The following is a 21748-nucleotide window of genomic DNA, read 5'->3' as shown; positions in this document are numbered from 1 at the left end:
TTATCCTCATCTTCATAGTTGTTTTTTCACCACGTGGTGAAACAAAGATGAGGATAATCTGCAAATAAATATACAAAAATTACTTATCTCAAAGGACTCCAATTAAAAAAATGAAATAATATAGAATTAAATATAGTTTAACATAAAAATTGGTAATTTCTTCATGAATGCACTTGCCTCCTAGGAGAAGGATCTAAAGAAAATTTTCATCCTTAACTCACAACACTAATGAACAACCAATGGACCAAACTGTCTCTATGATAAAGTATGCTTTGATTAAGCCTTTAGATGGTAAAAATTTTGCAATGCAAATATGAAAGAAATGTCTGAAAATTAAATGGATGCAATATGTCTAAAGAGGGAAATCTCTTGGGATTTGAAAAATGATATGCCACAAAAGAACTAAACTTTATTCTACTTTTAAATCAAATCTGCTTTTAGTTCTTTTCGGTTGTAATTAAACCTACTCCTGATGTTTCAAGAATCTAATAAAACAATGTGTATATTTTATCATCTTTCAGGTTGTTAAGGATGCTAAGATTGGCATCCTGACATGTCCATTTGAACCTCCTAAGCCAAAGACCAAGCATAAGTTGGATATTACATCAGTGGAAGATTATAAGAAATTAAGAGCTTATGAAATGGAAAAATTTGAAGAAATGGTTGATCAGGTCAGTTTTACACACTTCTTTCCGTTTTACCAATGTAAGAAATTTTAATTTGTATAAAGATTAATCTTATACACCTAGACCTCATTGTCACTGCTACTTTAATATTATACTGGACTTGAAACATTTTTATGCCAAATTGGTGACTGAATATGGTTAAATTTGTACCCATTTTTGCATTTAATATTCATCTATTTTCTAATCGTACATTAAACCGATACCATAAGGCTTAGTTTGCTATTAAGTTTCATACAAAATTTCAGCCAGATTGGCTCATTGTCCATTCTACTTTTTCTTGGAAACAGACAGAAATATGAGATTCAGCTATAGTGCCGAAGAGATGAAAAAGGTTTAACGGCTTATTTGGTTAGCTTGTAACTTTGTGTCTGATTTCCATGAATAAATGTTGTCTCCCTTACCACCAACTTTTGTATCCTGCTTAAAATGAAGGAGCCTATGTGAATATTTGATTCAAAACAAATTTCTTGCAATTTTAATTAAGAAATAGCATATCCGTCCATGCATGAGTAATGGGATTGATATGTAAACCAGCCAAGTCTTGAGCAGAAGCACTATATTTAAATGTTTATTAAATGTTACATAAAAGAAATGTTAATTGTGTGTTTGTATCAGTTTTTCATTTATTTCGATTCATATTTTCTAACATATTGAAAATCTTTGTATCAGGTTAAAAGCACTGGCTGTAATCTTGCTATTTGTCAGTGGGGTTTTGATGATGAAGCAAACCATTTATTACTGCAAAAAGAACTCCCTGCTGTCCGTTGGGTTGGAGGACCAGAAATTGAGGTACGTTTTTTTTTTTTTTTGATTTTTTTTTTTTTATGTGTAACAAAAGATTTTGATGGGAGTGCTTGGACCTCTCCTCCGTCCTGATGATTCAATCGGTCACAAATCGTAGGTACAGAAAAATGTAATTAAGATGAATAAATTATTGTATCTTTGTATGTATTACCTACCCACTCACTAAAATGCTCCCGAGACCGCTTACTTTGGCAATTACTGAAATTATAAGACATTTTTCACTAACTTGTAAATGAATATTCAAACATGTTCTTGTTAAATTTACTATTAAATCTCCATATTACTTATTTTAACTTGATTTGATCATTTGCTAATTTGTCAATTGATTTTAGTTTTAAAAATATTTTCTTTCAGCTTATTGCTATTGCAACAGGTGGCCGTATCGTCCCTCGTTTTTCTGAACTGACAGCTGATAAACTAGGAAAAGCAGGAAATGTGAGAGAATTAAGTTTTGGAACAACTAAAGACCGTATGCTGGTGATTGAAGAATGTCAGAATTCAAAGGCTGTCACCATCTTCATTAGAGGTGGAAATAGAATGGTATGATGCCCTGGTTTTGTTTGTTTTATATTTTATTTTTGTATAAAATCTCCATATTTATTGTCAATTTTATAAAAAAAAAAAAAAAAACTTTTTCAGATGCAATTCACATGAAATATTTTAAATTGACATTTGATTTTAATTATTGAAATTACAAATTCTTATTTGTCTTCAATTTTTATTCCAGATCATAGATGAAGCAAAGCGAAGTCTTCATGATGCATTGTGTGTCATCCGTAATATCTTAAAAGATAACAGAATAGTTTATGGAGGTGGTGCTCCAGAAATAGCTTGCTCATTGGCAGTAGAGAAAGTGGCTGACAAGGTAGGAAAAGATCAGATTTTTTTATATTTATAAACAAGTTGATCTCATATTGGAATTGGATAAAATGGATTCATTCAGATTGTTTTTAACAAATGTTTTTTTTTTTTTTTTTTTTTTTTTTTTTTTTTTTTTTTTTTTTTTTTTATCACTACACTAAAAAAATTTCTAAATTGTTTTCAATTTGAAAAGAATAACATTTCCATGTACAAACAGAAGCAAAACTTGTTTCTGGGTCATTTGCATGCCTGCAGTAGGACATTACAACCTTGACTTTTCTAAAGAAGTTGCAATCATTACTTGCATATTGACAGTTCATCTTATTTCAAGGCTTTCAAAAAGATGATTTCAGTTTAGAAAAGCCGTCTATATTTGAAAATACATAAAATGTCTGGTGTGTGTGAAGACAACCCTGTATATGCTTACTAACTCCAAACCTATTTCTGATTTGAATTTCTATAAGTCTTTACTCTTTATGGATAGCTATTACAAACACAAAAACCTATCATATTATACATTTGATCGGAATGAAATAGACATACTGTGACTTTAATGTCATATAGTTTTTTTTTTGGGGGGGGGGGTCTATCTCAAATCTTAGCAAGAATTTGAACACACAAAATTACATTATATCTATAATATATTTTGCATATTACAGCAATAAAAAAATATTTTATCACTTTTTTTTTTTTTTTTTTTTTCAAAACAGCAGTCTCTAGAGATGATGTTTTTATCCGTGTTTCACCTGAAATCATTTGATTATGATTTGATTTTCTGATCTATTTTGACTGCTTTTGAAATCCATTAACTTCAACTATCTTGTAGAATTCTCTTCTGAATATCTCGTGTTTATAAGGATTGTATTCTATACGAGATCAAATTCGTCTTCATTATGGGAGTCCATGTTGTGTAATATGTACCTCTCTTTAGAAAAATAAAATAGTTTGTAGCTTTTTTTTAATAACTTCATTTAGCATCATTCAAAATTCTCTTCTGAATATCACACATTTGTAAGGTTCAGATTCCATGCAAGATCAAACTTTTGTCCTTTAGTACTCAGATTCCATGAGCAATAATTTTACCCAGGGAGAAAATATCTTTTGAGGTTAGCTGTTCTGAGTAGATGTATAGATTTTCAATCCTCTCATAGTATTCATCATTTAGCTGTCGATCTGTCCTTATTTTAATCCTTATCTTTGAGGCTTTTTTCTTTTCTTTGTCCTAAGTGGTGACTCATTAATAAAGAAAAAATTACTTGTAAAATTGGTTGATGTAATTCTTAGTCACCTTGAGAAACTGGCGGCAAATGCTAGCATCCATATTGAATTCTAAAATAAAACTCCATGTAATACACGCTTTTCATTTCTTGTAAGAATTATATTTCAATAATAAAATACAAGTGATTAGGAATTCATTTCCAATTGGTCTGTATGTATTTTTGATGCTTATTTTAAAAGTAAATTTTAGTTGAATTGTTATTTGTCTTCTATTCCCCAAAGGCTAGAACTATTTTTAACACTTTATGCTAGCATGTCTAGTAAAATATAATTATCACTTAATTTATAAATGGTTTGCCGTGAGTCAATATGATCACTATTCTGATAAATAGATTTAAGGAGATTAGGTGGGGGGGGGGGTAGCGTTTTAAAACAAATTCTCTTCAGAAAGATAAAATTCAATTTGCAGCTTTTTCTTTCGTTCAGCATGGTACGGAATTCCCTTCTGAATATCACATGTCTGTAAGGATCAGAATCCATGCAAAATCAAATCCTCTTTCCAATACTCATCTCATCACTGGAATCCATCTTGTGTTTGTTTTGGAAAGAAACATTCAATATACAATTTTTTACATTTTTATTTTTTCTAATCTTCTAGTGCACTTGCTGTAGAAATTGATTGTTTTTGCAACTGAAATTCTTTATATATTTTTTCATCTGATCTATTATATACTTGCATTCCCATATGACACAAGGTTGGTTTGTTAATGCAAGAAAATCCAGTTCTCCATAAACTGGCACTCTTAAATACCTTTAGTCTTTTCAACATTCCCTGACAAATGAGGCCATCTTAGGGACTAGCAATAAAGTTACTCACATCTGCCTTATTCCTCAGAAAAGGAGGAGACGAGACCAAATAGATGCTACATTTCGATTATAAGCTTAATAAACAAATTCCTTAAAAGTTTGTTTAGCATGGTACGGAATTTCCTTCTGAATATCACATGTCTGTAAGGATCAGAATCCATGCAAAATCAAATCCTCTTTCCAATACTCATCTCATCACTGGAATTCATCTTGTGTTTGTTTTGGAAAGAGACATTCAATATACAATTTTTTTTTTTTTTTCTTTTTTTATCTTTAGTGCACTTGCTATAGAAATTTTTTTTTTTTTTTTTTTTTTTTTTTTTTTGCCTACTGAAATTCTTTAACTATATATTTTTTCATCTGCTCTATTATATACCTACATTCCCATATGACACAAGGTTGGCTTGTTAATCCAAGAAAATCCAGTTTTCCATAAACTGGCACTCTTAAATACCTGTATAGTCTTTTTGACATTCCCCGACAAATGAGGCCATCTTAGGGACTAGCAATAGTTACTTATCCCTGCCATATTCCTCAGAAAAAGAGGAAACAAGACTTGTACTGCTGACCTCCCGAGACCAAATAGATGCTACATTTGGATTTTAGGCTTAATAAGCAAAATTCCTTAAATGTTTGTTTAGCATGGTACGGAATTCCCTTCTGACTATCACATGTCTGTAAGGATCAGAATCCATGCAAAATCAAATCCTCTTTCCAATACTCATCTCATCACTGGAGTTCATCTTGTGTTTGTTTTGGAAAGAGACATTCAGTATATAATTGTTTTTTTTTTTTAAATGTTTTGAATTTTAGAACATGGTTGCTGTGGAATGATTTTACCTTCATTTCAACTAAAAAAAATTTATAAGTATTTAATCTACAGAATCTCATAAAATATTTAAATAACTCCAGTTTAACTTAAGAAATATATACTAGTAGAAAAACCTGCTGTTCATAATTGAGGAATTTTAAGCTCTTCATTTACCGGCTTTATAACACCATATATATATATATATATATATATATATATATATATTACACCTTTTTGTAATGTACTATTTTGTGCTCTTTGGGGGTGGGGTGTCTGAAGATGTGCTCAGCATTGATTGGGCGTTATAGAGGTTATAAATAGTGTTTGTTTTTTTTTTTTGTTAATTTTTGTAAAGTTATGGTCTTTAATCTTGTAGTTTCTTAGTGAATGAAGACCTTGTGTAGTTTTTTTTTTTTTTTTTTTTTTTTTTTTAAACCTAAAATTTTTGTTTTGAAATTTTAGGTCTTTCCTTTTAATGGATATCCAATACACTCCATATTATATTCTCTTTGGTCAAAATAAAATCTACTTATCCAATTACTATGGCTTTAGTTTCATATAACTCCAAAAACTTACTAAGAGTTTAAACAGAACTTTAACATTGATCTGCATATTACATTAATTATAAAATGTTTTTTTTCTTTTTTCAAAACGGCAGTCTCTAGAGATGATGTTTTTATCCGTGTTTCACCTGAAATCTTTTGATTATGATTTGATTTTCTGATCTATTTTGACTGCTTTTGAAATCCATTAACTTAAACTATCTTGTAGAATTCTCTTCTGAATATCTTGTGACTGTAAGGATTGTATTCTATATAAGATCAAATTCTTCCAATTCTCTTTTCGTTATGGGAATTCATATTTGTACTGAAAAGACACTTATTGCTTTGTTTTAGAAAATATTTTCTGAACATTAAAACCTGCAAGAGAAATAAATGATACAAATAAGTCACAATGTATCTCTTTGTAATCCTTGTTAATAGATGATTATCAACTAATGTTAAATTAAATATTTAATAATACAGATTCAACAAATCATAGGTGATTTATTTATGTAATGCAAATGGATCCTTCCCTTTTATTTTTTTTTCTTTTCATAAATTTGTGTAATCTAACAATAGAACTTCAGACTAAACCATTCTTGTAATAAGAATGAGTTAAAATTTTAAAAAGAAATTCGTAAAGGTGAAAATTCCTATTTGTGAGTTATTTTAGGTGAAACTTTTTCTCGTATATGTCTATTACAAGAATCCAAACATTTGGTAGCACAAAAGTAGTTTTGTTTTTGTTTTTTGTTTTTTTTATAGATCTATAAAAGTGAACGTGTCTGTATCTGTGTGTACATTTCCTTACGCAATAACTCTCAATTTTAAGTCTACAGACTCAAAATTTGATATACAGGGTACTGGCTGAGATTTGGAAAAAATCTTTGATCGGTTTTCGGCTAGAAATTTGGCTGTTAAGGGGTCAAAGTTCAACGATTTGACCTTTGAGAACTCTACCAAACTCCTCTGCCAATTTTGGGTCTAAACACTTGAAATTTTAGATATAGGTTCCTTAGACATGGATCTAACTTAATAAATTGATTTGAGCCCCAAATAAATGTTAAAGGGTCATAATAAGGGTCAAAGTTGAAGAATTTGACCTCTGCGGTCGCTACCAAATTACTCAGACAATTTCTGGTCTAAACATTTGAAATTTTACATAAAGAGTATTCAGAGAGAGGGCAAGCTTTTTAATTGGTTTGGGTCGAAAATTTTTAGTTACCAATATATAAATGTATGTATGTTTGAATGTCTACCTAAAACTTTCGACAGAGGCAACGGATTTTACCAAGATCACTAGTATGGTTTTGAAGTTCGACTTTTCAGACGACAAATATCAAAAAATTGGCTAAAAACATTATCTTCACCTTCAACTGGGCACTTTTCAACAGGGGGGAGGTCGCTTTTCTCGCCGATATTTTTGAAAGTCATCCTCTCCTTTTGATTGTCTAGCCTTAATTTAAACCTACGTCACTTCCGGTTAGGCGGTGGTCGTAACAGCAAAGACGTCAGGCTTTTTTTCCATTCTTTTCCTCCTTCGCGGTATGGGTTTGAGCCTGCCTTCTTACTACCACTTTTTTTTTTTTTTTTTTTTCTCAACATACACATCCAAACACCCAGGCAACGCCGGGCTCCGACTTTGACCTTAATAGGATTAAAAATCAAGACATTACATGTACATGCAAATTGCAAATGTAATGCGTACAGACTGTAGCACATTATCTGAGGTTTGCTATAGGCCTATTACCTCTACAGTTTCTCGACAATAGTACATTCCTATATTTTTTCCAGTGAGAGTTCACTGCCAAAATCGGTTAGATTCAATGGAAGTTGCAACATCTTTTCTCTCTATTAGATTCCTCCTTTCCCCTCTCCCCATTTGCACCGCAGCGGATGCATTCACAATGAACTGTACGAGGAAACCCACCGGTTTGGAATCGTACAAGGTTACTTATGCCGTTTTGTTTGTTTTTTTTTTGTTGTTGTTTTTTTTGTTTGTTTGTTTTTTTAAATCTTTTTTTCCTGATTTATGCTTTCTGTTTTTCCCATAATAAAATAGAAATTTTCAAAAAATTAAAAAAAAAAAAAATGAAAACGCGATTACTATTTTCTTTTTGGATGCAATCTGCGAGACTAACCGGATTTTACTTCCGGTTTTAACAACTCTAACCGTGAAATCTAATTATGACCTTTATTTATTAGTGCTTTCTACTAAACATTTATTTTTACACAAATATTACAAGGCAACGATATCGTGAATTCACTTGCATTACACTTAAATTAAAACAATTAAATTCATTTAGAATTCGAGAAAACAAAAACATTCATTTAGAATTCGAGTGTGGTGTGACTACTGAAACTAAACCAAAACAAATTTCACTGCGGAATTGATATTTGACCTAATTCACTTTTTAGTTAATTCATCGCTTTTTTTTTTCTTTCTTTTTTTTTTTTCTTTCTTTTTTTTTTTTTTTTTTTCAAACACACGGGCACCGCCGGACTGTTCGTATTGCATCACGTTCATTTTTTTAAATTGTTTTAACATTGTTTGTTTTTATAAGATTTAAACAGGGTTATAACTTCGCTTTGTTTTCGTTTTATTTATTTATTTATATTTATATATATATATATATATATATATATATATATATATATATATGTGTGTGTGTCTGTTTGTGATCCTTTTTCCTTAAGGAAAATTAACAAACTTTACAAAAAATCGAGTACCACGTCTTATAAAAGCATGAGATATCAACGGGTACACACTCAAGAGTCAAAACAATGAAAAGAATATGCTGTTGTGCTAGCCCTAGTAATCCTTCATAAACCAATAGATTAATGGCATACAGGAAATATAAAGAATGACAATTGTTTTTCAACTTTCAAAATCAAAAGGTCCTTAATTTGGCTATTTACTAAATTCCATTTTTGTTTCTCAAAATGTTCTGTTGCTTTCTTCAGTCATATCTAAATGTTCAACTATTATTCAATAATCATTGTAAAAAAAAATAATAAATAAATCTGAATAATTTATTAGGGTTGAATTCTTTTTTTAATTTTTTTTTTTTTTTCATTATTTGGTATTTTTGACTTTTTTAAGTCATAGTTTGTTTTTTTTGTTTTTTTTTTTTTGTTTTTTTTTTGTTGTTTTTTTATGCTGAATTTTTACTTATTTACTTTGATCTTTTCCTATTTGTAGATATCTACTTTGGAACAGTATGCTATGAGGTCATTTTCAAATGCCTTGGAATCCATTCCTTTGGCTCTTGCTGAAAATAGTGGTTTGGAACCCATTCAAACATTATCAGAAATCAAATCTAGGCAATTGAAAGAAAACAATCCAAAACTTGGAATTGATTGTCTCAATAAAGGAACTAGTGGTAAGTTTTAGAAAAAAGCACATTGATATATATTTTGTTTTTAATTATTATTTCTGTTTATGTTCTTGTTCCTATAATATTTATATTTAAAAAAATAGGAAACTTGTTATCACATCTTAGTAGGCTTTTCGTAAGTAAATTAAAAATTATTTGAAAACAAAAAAAATGTCAAGGAAAATTTTATCTCTATATAAATAAAATGAACTCGTTTTTTCCCCGTCTGATTTTGACATTAATAGGATTAAAAATCAAGATATTTCATGCAAATATAATATGCACAAACGGCAGAACAACATCTGAGGTGTGTTATAGGCTTATTATTTCTCAAATTCCTCGATAATCTTAGATTTCTATACTTTTTCTGCTGAGAAGTCACGGCCAAAATCGGTTAAGATCAATGGAAGTGGTAAAATATTTTCTCTAATAAATTCCTCCTCCCTCTGCCACCACTTAACACCGTTTGGGGATCGTTCACAAAGAACAGTTGAGAAGAGAACACCGGTTTGGCTTCGTAGTTCTTTCATGTGAAGTTATTTAAGATCACTAAACTAAGCTGCAGTGCTCTGTGGCGTAGTGGTTAGCATGCTGGACAATTCACATTATATTTTCACGTTCACGCCGACCTACCGTAGTCGTTTTTTTTTTTTTTTTTTTTTTTTTTTTCCCTAAACAACTGGAATGGACTTTTCTTGGTGGCCGAACTGTTAACGTTGCAGATGTTTTTTTGTTTGTTTTTTTTTTTTTTTTGTTTTTTTCACACTTTATTTTCCTACTTTTACTCATGACTCCGGGTTTGATCCTTCCTACTTACCTACCATAACATTTTTTTAGGTCAGGTAAAGGAGTTAAAAAATGTACAAAATCATCTGTACTGAAAATCTACAACACCATGAATATAATAGAAACAAGAAATTACTCAGTGAAACAGTTTCTTATCTATTCAACATGTAAAAAAATGTTATTCATACAATTTAAAATTCATTTGGTTTTAAGTTTAATTAAAACTTTAAATTTCTTGGATAAAGACAATTGTATTGGTTATTTCCTTTTTAAATAAATATTTTCACTACTTTTCCTTTGATCCTGTTGATTTGTAATTCCTTTTTATTCAATAATTTTTAATTACTAGTTATTAAAAATGGCAATTATAAAATCTATTTTCTCTTATTTTTACAATTTTAGTTACATGAAAAGTAGTTCATCTAAATAAAAATGTTAAGTTTCATTTGTTTAAATACCAAATTTTCTGTTTTTTAATTTCACATCTAGATGAATAGGTTACACATCTTTTTAAGTGGCTTTGTAAGCTCTTCTATTTGTTACCTTAAAAATAATTTGATTAATGACTGGGTCCTCTTATTTTCCATTTTTCTATTTTTAATTTTTTTGCGCTTTTCAGATATGAAGGAACAACATGTGCTAGAAACTCTGACAGCAAAGAAACAACAAATTATGCTGGCTACTCAATTAGTTCGTATGATCTTAAAAATTGATGATATCCGCGCACCTGGTGAACAATATTAACCTACCCCACTTAACTTCATTCACGATTTTATTAGCCATGCTATGTGTCGTTTTTTATGGCTTCTTTGTCAAGTGTCACCAACCATCATGTTATGCGATGCACTTCTGGCAGCATCGCGAGTCGGTTAAAATGTAAGTGATTGTCTCACTTTATTGAACAATATCACTTTATTTACTCGATTCTTTGTAACAAGTGGACTTCTCTTCAGATGATGTTTGTATGATTAGAAATAATGTTTTATTATCCCTCTCTGCAGTGGATCATTTTTCTTTCATATAACATTATTTCTGGAATTGTTAACCGAAGAGCTTTTTTCCATTTACATGTCTGAATTGAGATCATTTCAGATATTTTTGTGTAATAATTTAATTTCTACATCTTCACAACCAAAAAATAAATGACAATACATCAACTGTTTTTGCTTTCCTTCCTTTTTTGGGGAGAGGGTGGCGTCAACACTGTGCAATTTAGTCTGTTAAGTTAAAAACATGAAATATCATAGACAGTAACTGTCCAGGAGTAAATGTTACCAAGTTCAAAGTGATAATCAGTCATTTTAATGTGGAGAAAGTTCCCCGTTTGTTTTGGAAATTAGAAGTACAATGAAGTTACAGGTAGGTTGAGAAATAACTAGTTTATGTGCAAAAGGTGCAAGACAATGGGGACGAATGAGAACTGAAATATGGAGAAAATATATTCATGAAATTAACTTATTTAGGTTGTCCAAAAGTTTTAACTTGCTTATACTATTATAGTACAGGGAGAACTTGGCTATGATACCAAGAGTTAAAAGTGAATATAATTGGTTCAGGAAACATTTTATAAAGAAAGCAAACAAATGTCTTATATTTAAAAAGAAAAAAAAAAATCTTTGTTTTCTGAAAAGTATGAAAATTTATATTGTCTGTGAGTTATTTTCACATGCAACCACCTTGTACGAAAAAAAAAAAAACTGCTGTGTTTTCTCTCGCAACCTTTTAATAAAGAGAAAAAAGATCAAGAATACATAATCAAAAGAAAGGGAAACGAAGAACAGTCATTGGTTGTATTCATCAACATATCGCCAGTGTAAACAATTTATTTGACCCATGTCTTTTCTGATGTACATGTCGGCCTCAATTGTTTAGACATATAATCTCTATAGCATTCATCAGCCTGGCTTGTTAGAATGATGCTGCCATTCGAAGTTGGTTGATGTCGCACTGTTAATGCAGTAACAATGCTTTGTTATATTTTAGAAATCTGTAATTTTTATACGCTTTGCCTAGTTAAAAGTAGTTAAAATATATTTTTAATCTGTATGTCATAACAATAGTTCAAAGGAATTTGGTTTCCTTTATTTCTAGATGCATAAGCAAATACATTGTTTCCGTGAGTGCAGTAGAAAAAAGCAAAACCTGTAGTATATACTTTTTTTTTTTTTTTTTTTGTAAATAGTCCAAAAGTACAAAAAAAAAAATTTTTTTTTTCTTTTTCTATTATTTTTGACACTAAAATTTATTGCAAAAAGCTAACCATTCCACTTGAACAAAATTAGAATTATTTTTATTCCTTGTAAAATGTGTTAAATCATATAACCTGCCTTTAATAAAGTAAAATGCTGACATTGCTATTTATGGATGTCGAGCCTTCAATCTGATGTGCACCAATAAGTTTAGTCTTGGGATGACAAGCCAGCTTAGTTTGGTCTGCAGCTGAACGCCTAGAAGACTGAATATTTAACCATTGATCAAAACGAACGTGGCATTATCCAATTGGCAGATTGATCTTTCACAAACACGTCCTCAGTTATCTCTTGTTCAACACTCTTCAATGCCGCCAATATCCTCTGTGAAATTGCTGTGCACATCAATACACCCTAGCTGAACCGGCATTCTTTGCGGCTGCAATCAACAATCATCTACAGTTAAAGATCTACTGGACTGTTGTGAGATCCGTTGCTTTTGTACAGTTCCAAGTGCTTATTGACGTCAAGGAAAGTGAAGCAAAGATTTGTCGTTATGGAAACTATGAGGCTCTGCAATAAGGTCATCAAAACGCTACACCAATTAAAGGCAAGATGAGGGAATCACAGCTCAAATAGTTTGTACTTGTGCTGAGTTCCAATGACATTATTACAAAACTTCCTTTTATGTTAGAAATCATCAGGAAACAATCGAGGAAAGTTGATGAGATGGGCAGATATTCTTCATGATCTCTGTAAAACTGCCATTCAACCGAACCAGGCCTTTGATCGTCACAAGTGGAGATAAAAATCCATTATTTGCGAACTTTGCTATAGTTCAGGATTAATGTATAAGAAAGAGACCATAATACTGACACAACATCATTCAAAAAGGCAAAAAAAAAACATTGTCTTCTTCATAATTTTATTCTAAGTAGTATTTGATCTTCATATAGGACTTTGTCTAAGGTATCTAACTGAAAATGGAGACCCCCCCCCCTCTTCAAATATACAGTGTTCTAAAAGTCTTGGGCACATTTTGACATTGAATATCTCGAACTATTAAGGATATAAAAACGCATCTGGTATACACAGAAAGTTTGTAATGTAGTTTTTTATGGAATGTTCAATGATGTTCACTATTGGTCACACGACACATATCAAGCCAATAGTCTAATTCTTACCAAACGCATCCCAGCATTGCATTGTCAATGGTTGCAACAGCCTTCAGCTCATCCATATCTCTTGGAATGGGAGATACATAAACCAGTCCTCTCACAAATCCCTGCCTAAAAATCACGGAATATGAGATCTTGTTCTGAGAGATCAGGGTATGAGATTGTAATCATCTTGTCCAATCCATCTGTCTAACAGTGTTGGGTTCAGAAACTGTCTAACCCTGAGGCTCCAGTTTGGTGGCACCCCATTCTGTTGAAAAATGAAGTCCTCAGACTCTTTCTCACTCAAGCAGATATGAGGACTTGAAATGTTCCCAAGACTTTTGGAACACCCTGTAGTATAGATACTAGTAGATATATTTGGAATTGTACAAGTTTTAAATATTTGGACTTTACACACAGGTTCAATATTTATTACACCTAATGGAATTCCTTCAAAATCCTCTACAATTTGTAAATTATTTTAAAATACTGATTTCCCCCCCCCCACACTTAAGACTTAAAATCTTAATTTAAAAAGTTAAAAAAATACTAAATTTCTCAAATTTTTATATTTCTTCACTAAAAACAATACAGCTAATTAAATCATTTAATTAAAATTGTTTTCAAAAATGAAATATATTTTAAAATTAACAGGGAGAGGTCCTGTAGTAAATGTGAAAATAAGAAATGGTCTCTCAAATTAGTTTCATTTAATGAAATACAAATTTGGGATGCTAAGAGTTCTTGGAACATACTTATGAGCCAGATCTCCATAAACATCACGTTCGACAGATGATCAAGAGGCTGAATCTTTTGTTGATCAAGCACTTTTTTATTTATTTGTAACACAATTTAAAAAAAAAAACATTTTCAGTGTTATTTATGTTGGTAGTGTAGAAGAAAATGTATGACTGTTTTTAAGAAAGGTTTATTTAAAAAGAGGAAGGCGGTGGGTAAATCGCCGTTGTAAAATGCTCTTATGGTTGTCAAGTAGTAAAGTAGAAAATTGCGTTAAAATAACTTAAACGTAATATGGAAATGAACGATGTAAAAAAAAATGCAGAAAGTATTAACAATTGTTTATTTGGATAATTTAAACACAAAAAAAAAAATTGGGACGCTAAAAACGTACACAGTAAAGCAATACATTTTATTGTCGCATTGGTTATTTAGTAAAATATATATCGTATATATGAAACAGGTCGATGATTATTTGTTATCATATTTTGCGTTTGCTTTTCATATCTTAAATTTATTGAATAAAAAAAACTTCAAGATATCTGCTTTTCTAAGGACGTCCATTTGTTCGAACGAAACCGATCCAGCGATTTGTGTTTATTTGTTTGCGCTGTTATGGGTTTGTTTTTGTATGCATGCGCAACTGGAAGTCGTAAACCGGATGTTGGGTTGCAGCACCCGTTACAAGATCATTTGAGTTTTATAATTATATATATTACTGATAGGTGCAGCCATCAACGTTATTGATGGATTCAAAGTTTGGATTTGCACTTGTAACTAGTGCTTGATGCCTTTTAGAACATGGCTTAGTCTATAATATAAATCTCACTTATCTATTTAAATGTCTGCCTAAAACTTTCGACAGAGGCGACAGATTTTCACGAGATTTGTATTCGACCATTCAGACAACAAATATGGAAAAATTGGCTAAAAGCATTAATTCCTTCACCCTCAACTGGGCACTTTTTTACAGGGAGGGGTCGCTTTTTTCGCTGATATTTTCTAAAGTCATCCCCTCTTTTCAATTGCCTAGCCTTAATTTAAACCTACGTCACTTCCTGTTTGGCGCCGGGCGTAATAGCATAGACATCACTTTTTTCTTTTCTCCCCCCCCCCCCAATTCTTTTCCTCCTTCGCTGTACAGGTTCGAGCCTGCCTGCTTACTACCACTGTTTTTTTCTTTTTTTTTTTTTTTCTCAACACACATCTCCAAACACCCGGGCACCCTGGCTAGTATTACATAAAAGGATAAGTTGTTTGCTTTTATACTGCTATTATGGTTTAATGTGCATGATTGTCAGATGGTCCCGGGTTGGAGTCAAATTCATAACAAATGAAAATATAATAGACATTAACATACATGTACAGTATATATAGATACAAAAAACAAACTTGCAACAAAAAATGAGTATTCTCCCTTGAGATGTAGAATAAAAATCAAGATGGGAAATAGCTATGCACCATTAATTAGAAAATCTATATATATAAAAGGCAAAATGTGTGTGTGTGTATGTATGTATGTCCGCAAAAGGCTTTTTTCCAACGGGTTCTCGAGGCCGTCGCTCATTCTTAAAACTTTTTATATCACATCTAAATGATAATATCTACAACTTAACAACAGGGTCGCTTGTCTATTTAATTTGCCTGACTTTTACTAGCTTGCTGCGTCTTCGAAAAGCAAATGATGGCGTGGGGGGAAACAGTAACTGGCTTGGAACGCAGAGCTAGGTCAAACATCACTCCACTTCCCCGCACCTGTATATTTCACTTTATAAACCTTAACTGAACACACTCATCAATTCCTCTTCCCTCATGGCCGAGATGGTTAAGTGTCTGTTTTTTTGTTTTTTTTTTCTTTCGTTTCCACCTTCGCGTCAAGGCTTCGAGGTTCAATCCTACCTTCCTACTAAAACGTTTTTTTTTTTTTTTTTTTTTTTTTTCTTTTACACCTCCAAACACCCGCCCAACATTTTTTTTTTTCAACACACACCTTCAAACACCCGGACAATGCCGGGCACCCCCGCTAGTAATCTGTGAAAGTGTCTGTCTGTGTACATTTCCCTACGCAATGACTGTCAGTTTTCAGTCTACAGACTCGAAATTTGATATACAGGGTAGTGAGATTTGGGAAAATCTTTCTAATCAGTTTTTGGCCAGAAATTTGGCTGTTAAGTGGTCAAAGTTAAACGATTTGACCTTTGAGAACTCTACCAAACTCCTCCGATAATTTTGGGTCTAAACACTTGAAATTTTATATATAGGTTCCTTAGACATGTATCTAACTTAATAACCTGATTTGAGCCCAAAATAATAAATGTTAAGGGGTCATAATAGGAGTCTAAAGCTTAAAAAAAAAAAAAATGACCTCTGCGGTCTCTACCAAATTACTCAGACAATTTCTGGTCTACACATTTGAAATTTTACATAAAGGGTAGAGATAGAGCAAGCTTTTTAATTGGGTTTGGGTCGAAAATTTGAGCTACAAATATATAAATCTAGGTATGTATGTTTGCATTTGCCTAAAACTTTCGACAGAGGTGACTAATTTTTACAAGATCAGTATCGTTTTGAAGCTCGACCCTTCAGACAACAAATACCGAAAAATTGGCTAAGAACCTTAATTTCTTCACCCTCAACTGGACACTTTTCTACAAGGAGGGGTCGCTTTTTTTTCCGAAATTTTCAAAAGTCATCCCCTCTTTTCGACTGTCTAGCCTTAATTTAAACCTATGTCACTTTCGGTTTGGCGGTGGTCGTAACAGCAAAGACGTCACATTTTTTCTCTGTTCTTTTCCTCCGCCGCGGTACGAGTTGAGCCTGCCTTCCTACTACCATTTTTTTTTTTTTTTTTTTGCTCAATACACACCATCAAACACCCGGGAACCCATGCTAGTACAATTATAAATGATATATTAACAAAAAAAAAAAAACTAACAAAAAAGAATTACAAATAAATAACCAAAATGCATCAAATAAGTCAACAAAATAAAGTTAAGATTTTTAATAGACTAAGATAAATATAAAACTAGACAACTGGATTGTACTACAGATTAATCAAACATCTTTAATTAATGGTGAATATTTGATCCCAGCCATTGAGATTAGATCCTCTTACAATCCTATATGGAACCATGGTAACAGTATATAAAAGAAATGGTTTCTTTTGTGTGTGTGTGTGTGTGTATATACTTAAATAGCAAGTCACTATTGCTACAGATATGATTAAATAAAACAGTTTTCATGTTTTTTAATTTTCTTGGTAATATTAGTTTGGGAAGTTAACACTCACAACTATATATATATGTATATTGATACAGGCTTGGTTAAATAAAACAGTTTTCTCTTTTTTTTTTTTTTTTTTTTTTTTTTTTTTTTTTTTTTTTTTTTTTTTTTTTTTTAAGATATTCTTGATGCAGCAAGCAAGCAAGATTTCTGGTTTTAACTACCACCACCCAAAACCAGAAAGCTTGTTCACCAGTCATAATATTACAAAGAAAACTGTTTTTATTTACCCAAACCTCCCTCTCTCCAAATATATATATATATATATATATAATAAAAATTACAATTGAATTTACCAAAATGATCCAAGATGGTAAAATTAAAGTAAATTATAAATATTAAAGAATTAATATTTATAAAATTATCTCAGCCAGATATAAAAGCTTGATAAAACCAAAAAGGAAATAGAGCTTATTTTATTAACTGTTTGCTCATATTATATGTTAAAAAACACTTTGAAATGAGTTAAAAACATATTTAATCTGAAAAGGAAACACTAGATAAATGGATAGTCCTTAATCTGTGGAGTTTCGAAGAAATACTTTCCTTCTCATCAGAGGGTAGGAATTAGCAAAATGCGGGATCAGATTTTGCATGCAGAAGTATTTGATGAAACAAAAAGTAAGTCAAAGATCTTACTTGAAAACAAAAGAAAGTGAAGCAGAGGGAATATGGTGATGAAAAATATGGATAGTCTGGTGGAAGATAAAAAAATCCAGTGACGGTAAAATCCAAATGTAAAACTTCAAGAAAGTTAAAAGAATTTCCATTTGTACAAGTAAAATCCAATTATTGGATTTCCGTGAAAAAGTAAACATTAAATACTATGCATCTGTCAATTTCTATTTTTGCTGTAAATTCATTGAATTTATACAGAAGTTTTTCAAAGATAATACCATAATACACTCACAGATGCTCAAAATGTTTATGCAATAGATGCAATGAAATTTAAACATTAATATTCACAACCTTAAATTTCCTGCTTTTCTAGGGATCACTCTGTAGTAATCCTAGAAGGAATCCATCTTGGTATCAGTAATGAATAATTTGAGTTATTTATTTTTTTATTATTGTATTTTCTAGATCCTATTCAATGGAATTGACAATAAAATATCCATGAGGTCTAAGTGGTGTGTAGAAGTCTGATGCTCAGAGCTAACTCTTTGATTGTATGTCTCCAGGATTTGAGTTTGAGTGTTGAGAAATGTTATGAGAAAGGCAGACATTTTGAATATTATTGGATGCTATAGTATAGTATACTTGATTCACTAACCAAGAATGAAATAGTCGTTGTCTTAAGGATTTGATAATCTTAAAAGATATTTATTTTTTGGTTTTTATTAATGGCTACAAGTGGATGCTAACTATTCAAGTATATTGTAATCATACAACACCAACTCTTCTTTTTCTTGTCTCATCGTCTTTCTCCTTATAAAAAAATAATAGAAAGTGGGCCTTGGGTTTACTTTTGGCAACCTCGTAAATCTCTTCTTTTAACCACTTGTTTTTGTTTTATCTTTTAGTCCTCCATTCCATCAGTGCCAAAGGGGGAATAATTTCTCTTCTCCGAGTCAGAATCTGTCCATCTTATTATTGGCTAATTTTTACCTTGAAGTGTTTCTTTTTATTTTATTTTTAGCTCCTTACATCATTACAGCAAGTGGCTTCATGCCTTGTTTGAATCGAGTTCTATAAAAAAAAAAGGTCCCCCAGATACACCATTTTCAATACTCTTTTTTAAAATTTTTTTTATTACATTTTCACCCCAAACAAGGCACATTGCCACTTTGGTGTAGGGGGCTACTATCAGGGATAACAACTACTGGGGTACTATGTTGGGATTTGGGCACCAAGATGTCAGTTCACAATACACTTGAATTTCTGCATGTCAGTACAGTTGGGGAAGCAGTGGCCTGGAATGGAATTCCAGACTCTTATCACATTTTGACCAAAAACTAGAAAAAATAATAGATTATCTGTATAGTAATACACTACAGCAGTTTGTGTTCTATCGTACATATATGATCATTAGAACTAGGACAACAGCATATTCTTTTCATTGTTTTCACTTTCAAGTGTGTATCTATTGATATCTTATGTGCTTTTATATAGAGTGATGTGGTTCTCGGTTGATTAACTGTGTCTGTGTCAGATATATACTCAAGAGTCAAAACAATAAAAAGAATATGCTGTTGTCATAGCCCTAATGATCATTTTTCACAAAGCTCATCTGATCACCAAAGACTAACTGAAAAAAGCTAATGTTGCTGTTTGTCAAAATTAAAACTTTAGCGATTTCAAAATGAATCACTCTAAACCATTATAAAATAATTCTGTTATCTCCCCTCAACTTGAAGTTTCACAACTCTTGGCACTCATTCAATTTTAATATATAATTGTTACAGTTTGGAATAAGTAAATTATTTCTTTTAAAATAATTTAAATCATTACAATATATATATATATATATATATATATATATTGTGTGTGTGTATATATATACACACACAGATCAAAAGGTGCAAACATTCAGTTTTTATATACTAAGTAAATCTTAAAAATACACATATCGGCAAAAGAAAAAAAAATATGACCTTCTTGATCAATGTATTTTTTGATTTATTGTTTTTTAAAAATCTTCATGTAATAGTTTTTGTTTTACTTGTGACTCAAGAAATATGGTAGTCTGCTCTGTGTGTGTGTCTCACAAGTAATAGCAATGATGTGGAACAAATTTTTGGATGCCATGATCCCACAAGACACGAGGTAAGTTTTTAGTGTAGGTGTAAAATCCAGCTCTCACAAAAAGGATTGGGAATAAAAATATAAATGAAATTGTCTCCTCCTCTCAGCAAATTGAGAACAGATACTTTGCTTCAATCCAAATTCACAATGCAGGGAAGTAACATGAGAAGAATTATTTTAGTGAACAATATACATATTTTATGTATGCAGAAATGAATAAAAAATTTACACTTATTTTCTATAATAAAGAAATTTGTGACTGCATTTTGGACAGTTGTATTTTATTTGTTAAATTTATTTTTTTACGTGTTTCTAAGCAGAATGACAATAACTACAAAAGAATTTTTGTTTGCTGTGATTTTCTTACATACCTGATAAAAACTAATATTCATTTATTTTAACTTTAGGGAATTCTGTAAAAGTCCTTATGGATTTCAATAAAAATCACTATTAATGCAGAGTTGAACGTATCTTCAGATGACACTGCTACTCATTTGAACAAACACTTTCACACTAGCAAATGCATACATACAACCAGTAGCTATGTCAACTATCCTTAACTGCTTAATTTCATGTAAGTATTCATTGTCAAGCAGATAGGAATTAAACAATTTAGGATAGTTGCTTAACAGTGTTTTCTTGTTTAGCACCACTAATAAAATGTCGAACACAAAAGCACAGCATAAATAAGAGAATCCATTTTAAAACAAAATAATGAAAGGATTTATTTGAGCAGGAGGAAGTAGGATGATGTTTGGGTTGAAGAAGGAATGAAAAGTTCTTTGCCTATCGGTCAGGCAGCCGTTCTCTGTGGAGTCTCGGGTTGGCAGCAGTTGTCTTCTGTGAAAACCGTTGATGCTGCAATGTCGAGTGGACGGACAAGATTTGCTGCAGGTTAAGTTCTCTCTGTTATTTGACCACCAATCCCAAAAGGGGCTAAAAAAGTTCCTTAGGGGACAGACGAATCAATATACCCTGCCAGCTGATTGGTCAGTATGTGGTCGGTTCACTCCATAGGGAGCATTGATTTACAAGAGAAAATAGGCCCTTATGTGTGACTGCTACAGTTGCTATAGTAAACTGTCAGTATAACTGCAGTTTAGTGCCCTAAACATAATACAATGAAAAATTGTATATAGGTGATAAATAGTTTTATCTTGTTTTTGTTAAATATTAGTAAATGTGGAACTATTTCAAGTTAAAATCTATTTAGTATTACACTTGTAATCTTAATAACAACATGCTTGAAATGTGTACATATACTGAAATAATCGCTAAAAAAAACATACAAACGGAAGCCAGAGAAGTAATGGTAATTATTTCAGCATATGAACAAACATGTTAAGATTACAAGCATAATACTACATGAATTTAAACTCAAACTGATTCCACATTTACTAATATTTAACAAAAATAACAATATTTACTGTCTGTACACAAATTTTCATTGTATTATGATCAGGTCACTAAACTGCAGTTTTACCCAACTAACTTTCTTGCTTGAAAAGAAACTTGCTTAATTGCTAATGTGTGACAGTGAACACACACTGACAAAAGTATGCAGAAAACCAGTTACTATGACAACCATCTTAAATTGTTTAATTCCAACTTGCTTACCAAATACATGCAATAAAAAATGTATGCACACAACTCTATCTTGAGTACTAGAATGATTTCCTTGC

General features: G+C 31.3%; 1 protein-coding gene across 1 annotated transcript in view; it reads left to right on the top strand.

Annotated features, from left to right (window-relative positions):
• The window catches only part of LOC145297648 (T-complex protein 1 subunit epsilon-like), a 39874-nt gene extending 28764 nt beyond the window's left edge, over nucleotides 1–11110 (top strand). The window contains exons 5-10 of the mRNA XM_080143785.1: nucleotides 522–671; nucleotides 1356–1475; nucleotides 1845–2030; nucleotides 2218–2355; nucleotides 8992–9172; nucleotides 10572–11110. Coding sequence (XP_079999911.1) covers nucleotides 522–671; nucleotides 1356–1475; nucleotides 1845–2030; nucleotides 2218–2355; nucleotides 8992–9172; nucleotides 10572–10696 — 900 coding nt within the window. The 3' untranslated portion in view covers nucleotides 10697–11110. The remainder of the gene's footprint in view (nucleotides 1–521; nucleotides 672–1355; nucleotides 1476–1844; nucleotides 2031–2217; nucleotides 2356–8991; nucleotides 9173–10571) is intronic.
• The last annotated feature ends 10638 nt before the right edge of the window (nucleotides 11111–21748 follow it).

The sequence above is a fragment of the Euprymna scolopes genome, chromosome 18, assembly GCF_053919585.1.
Source record: "Euprymna scolopes isolate OS-2025 chromosome 18, ASM5391958v1, whole genome shotgun sequence".
NCBI lineage: Eukaryota > Metazoa > Mollusca > Cephalopoda > Sepiida > Sepiolidae > Euprymna > Euprymna scolopes.
The sequence above is the reverse complement of the archived record's forward strand: the minus strand, read 5'-3'. Positions and strand labels throughout refer to the sequence as shown.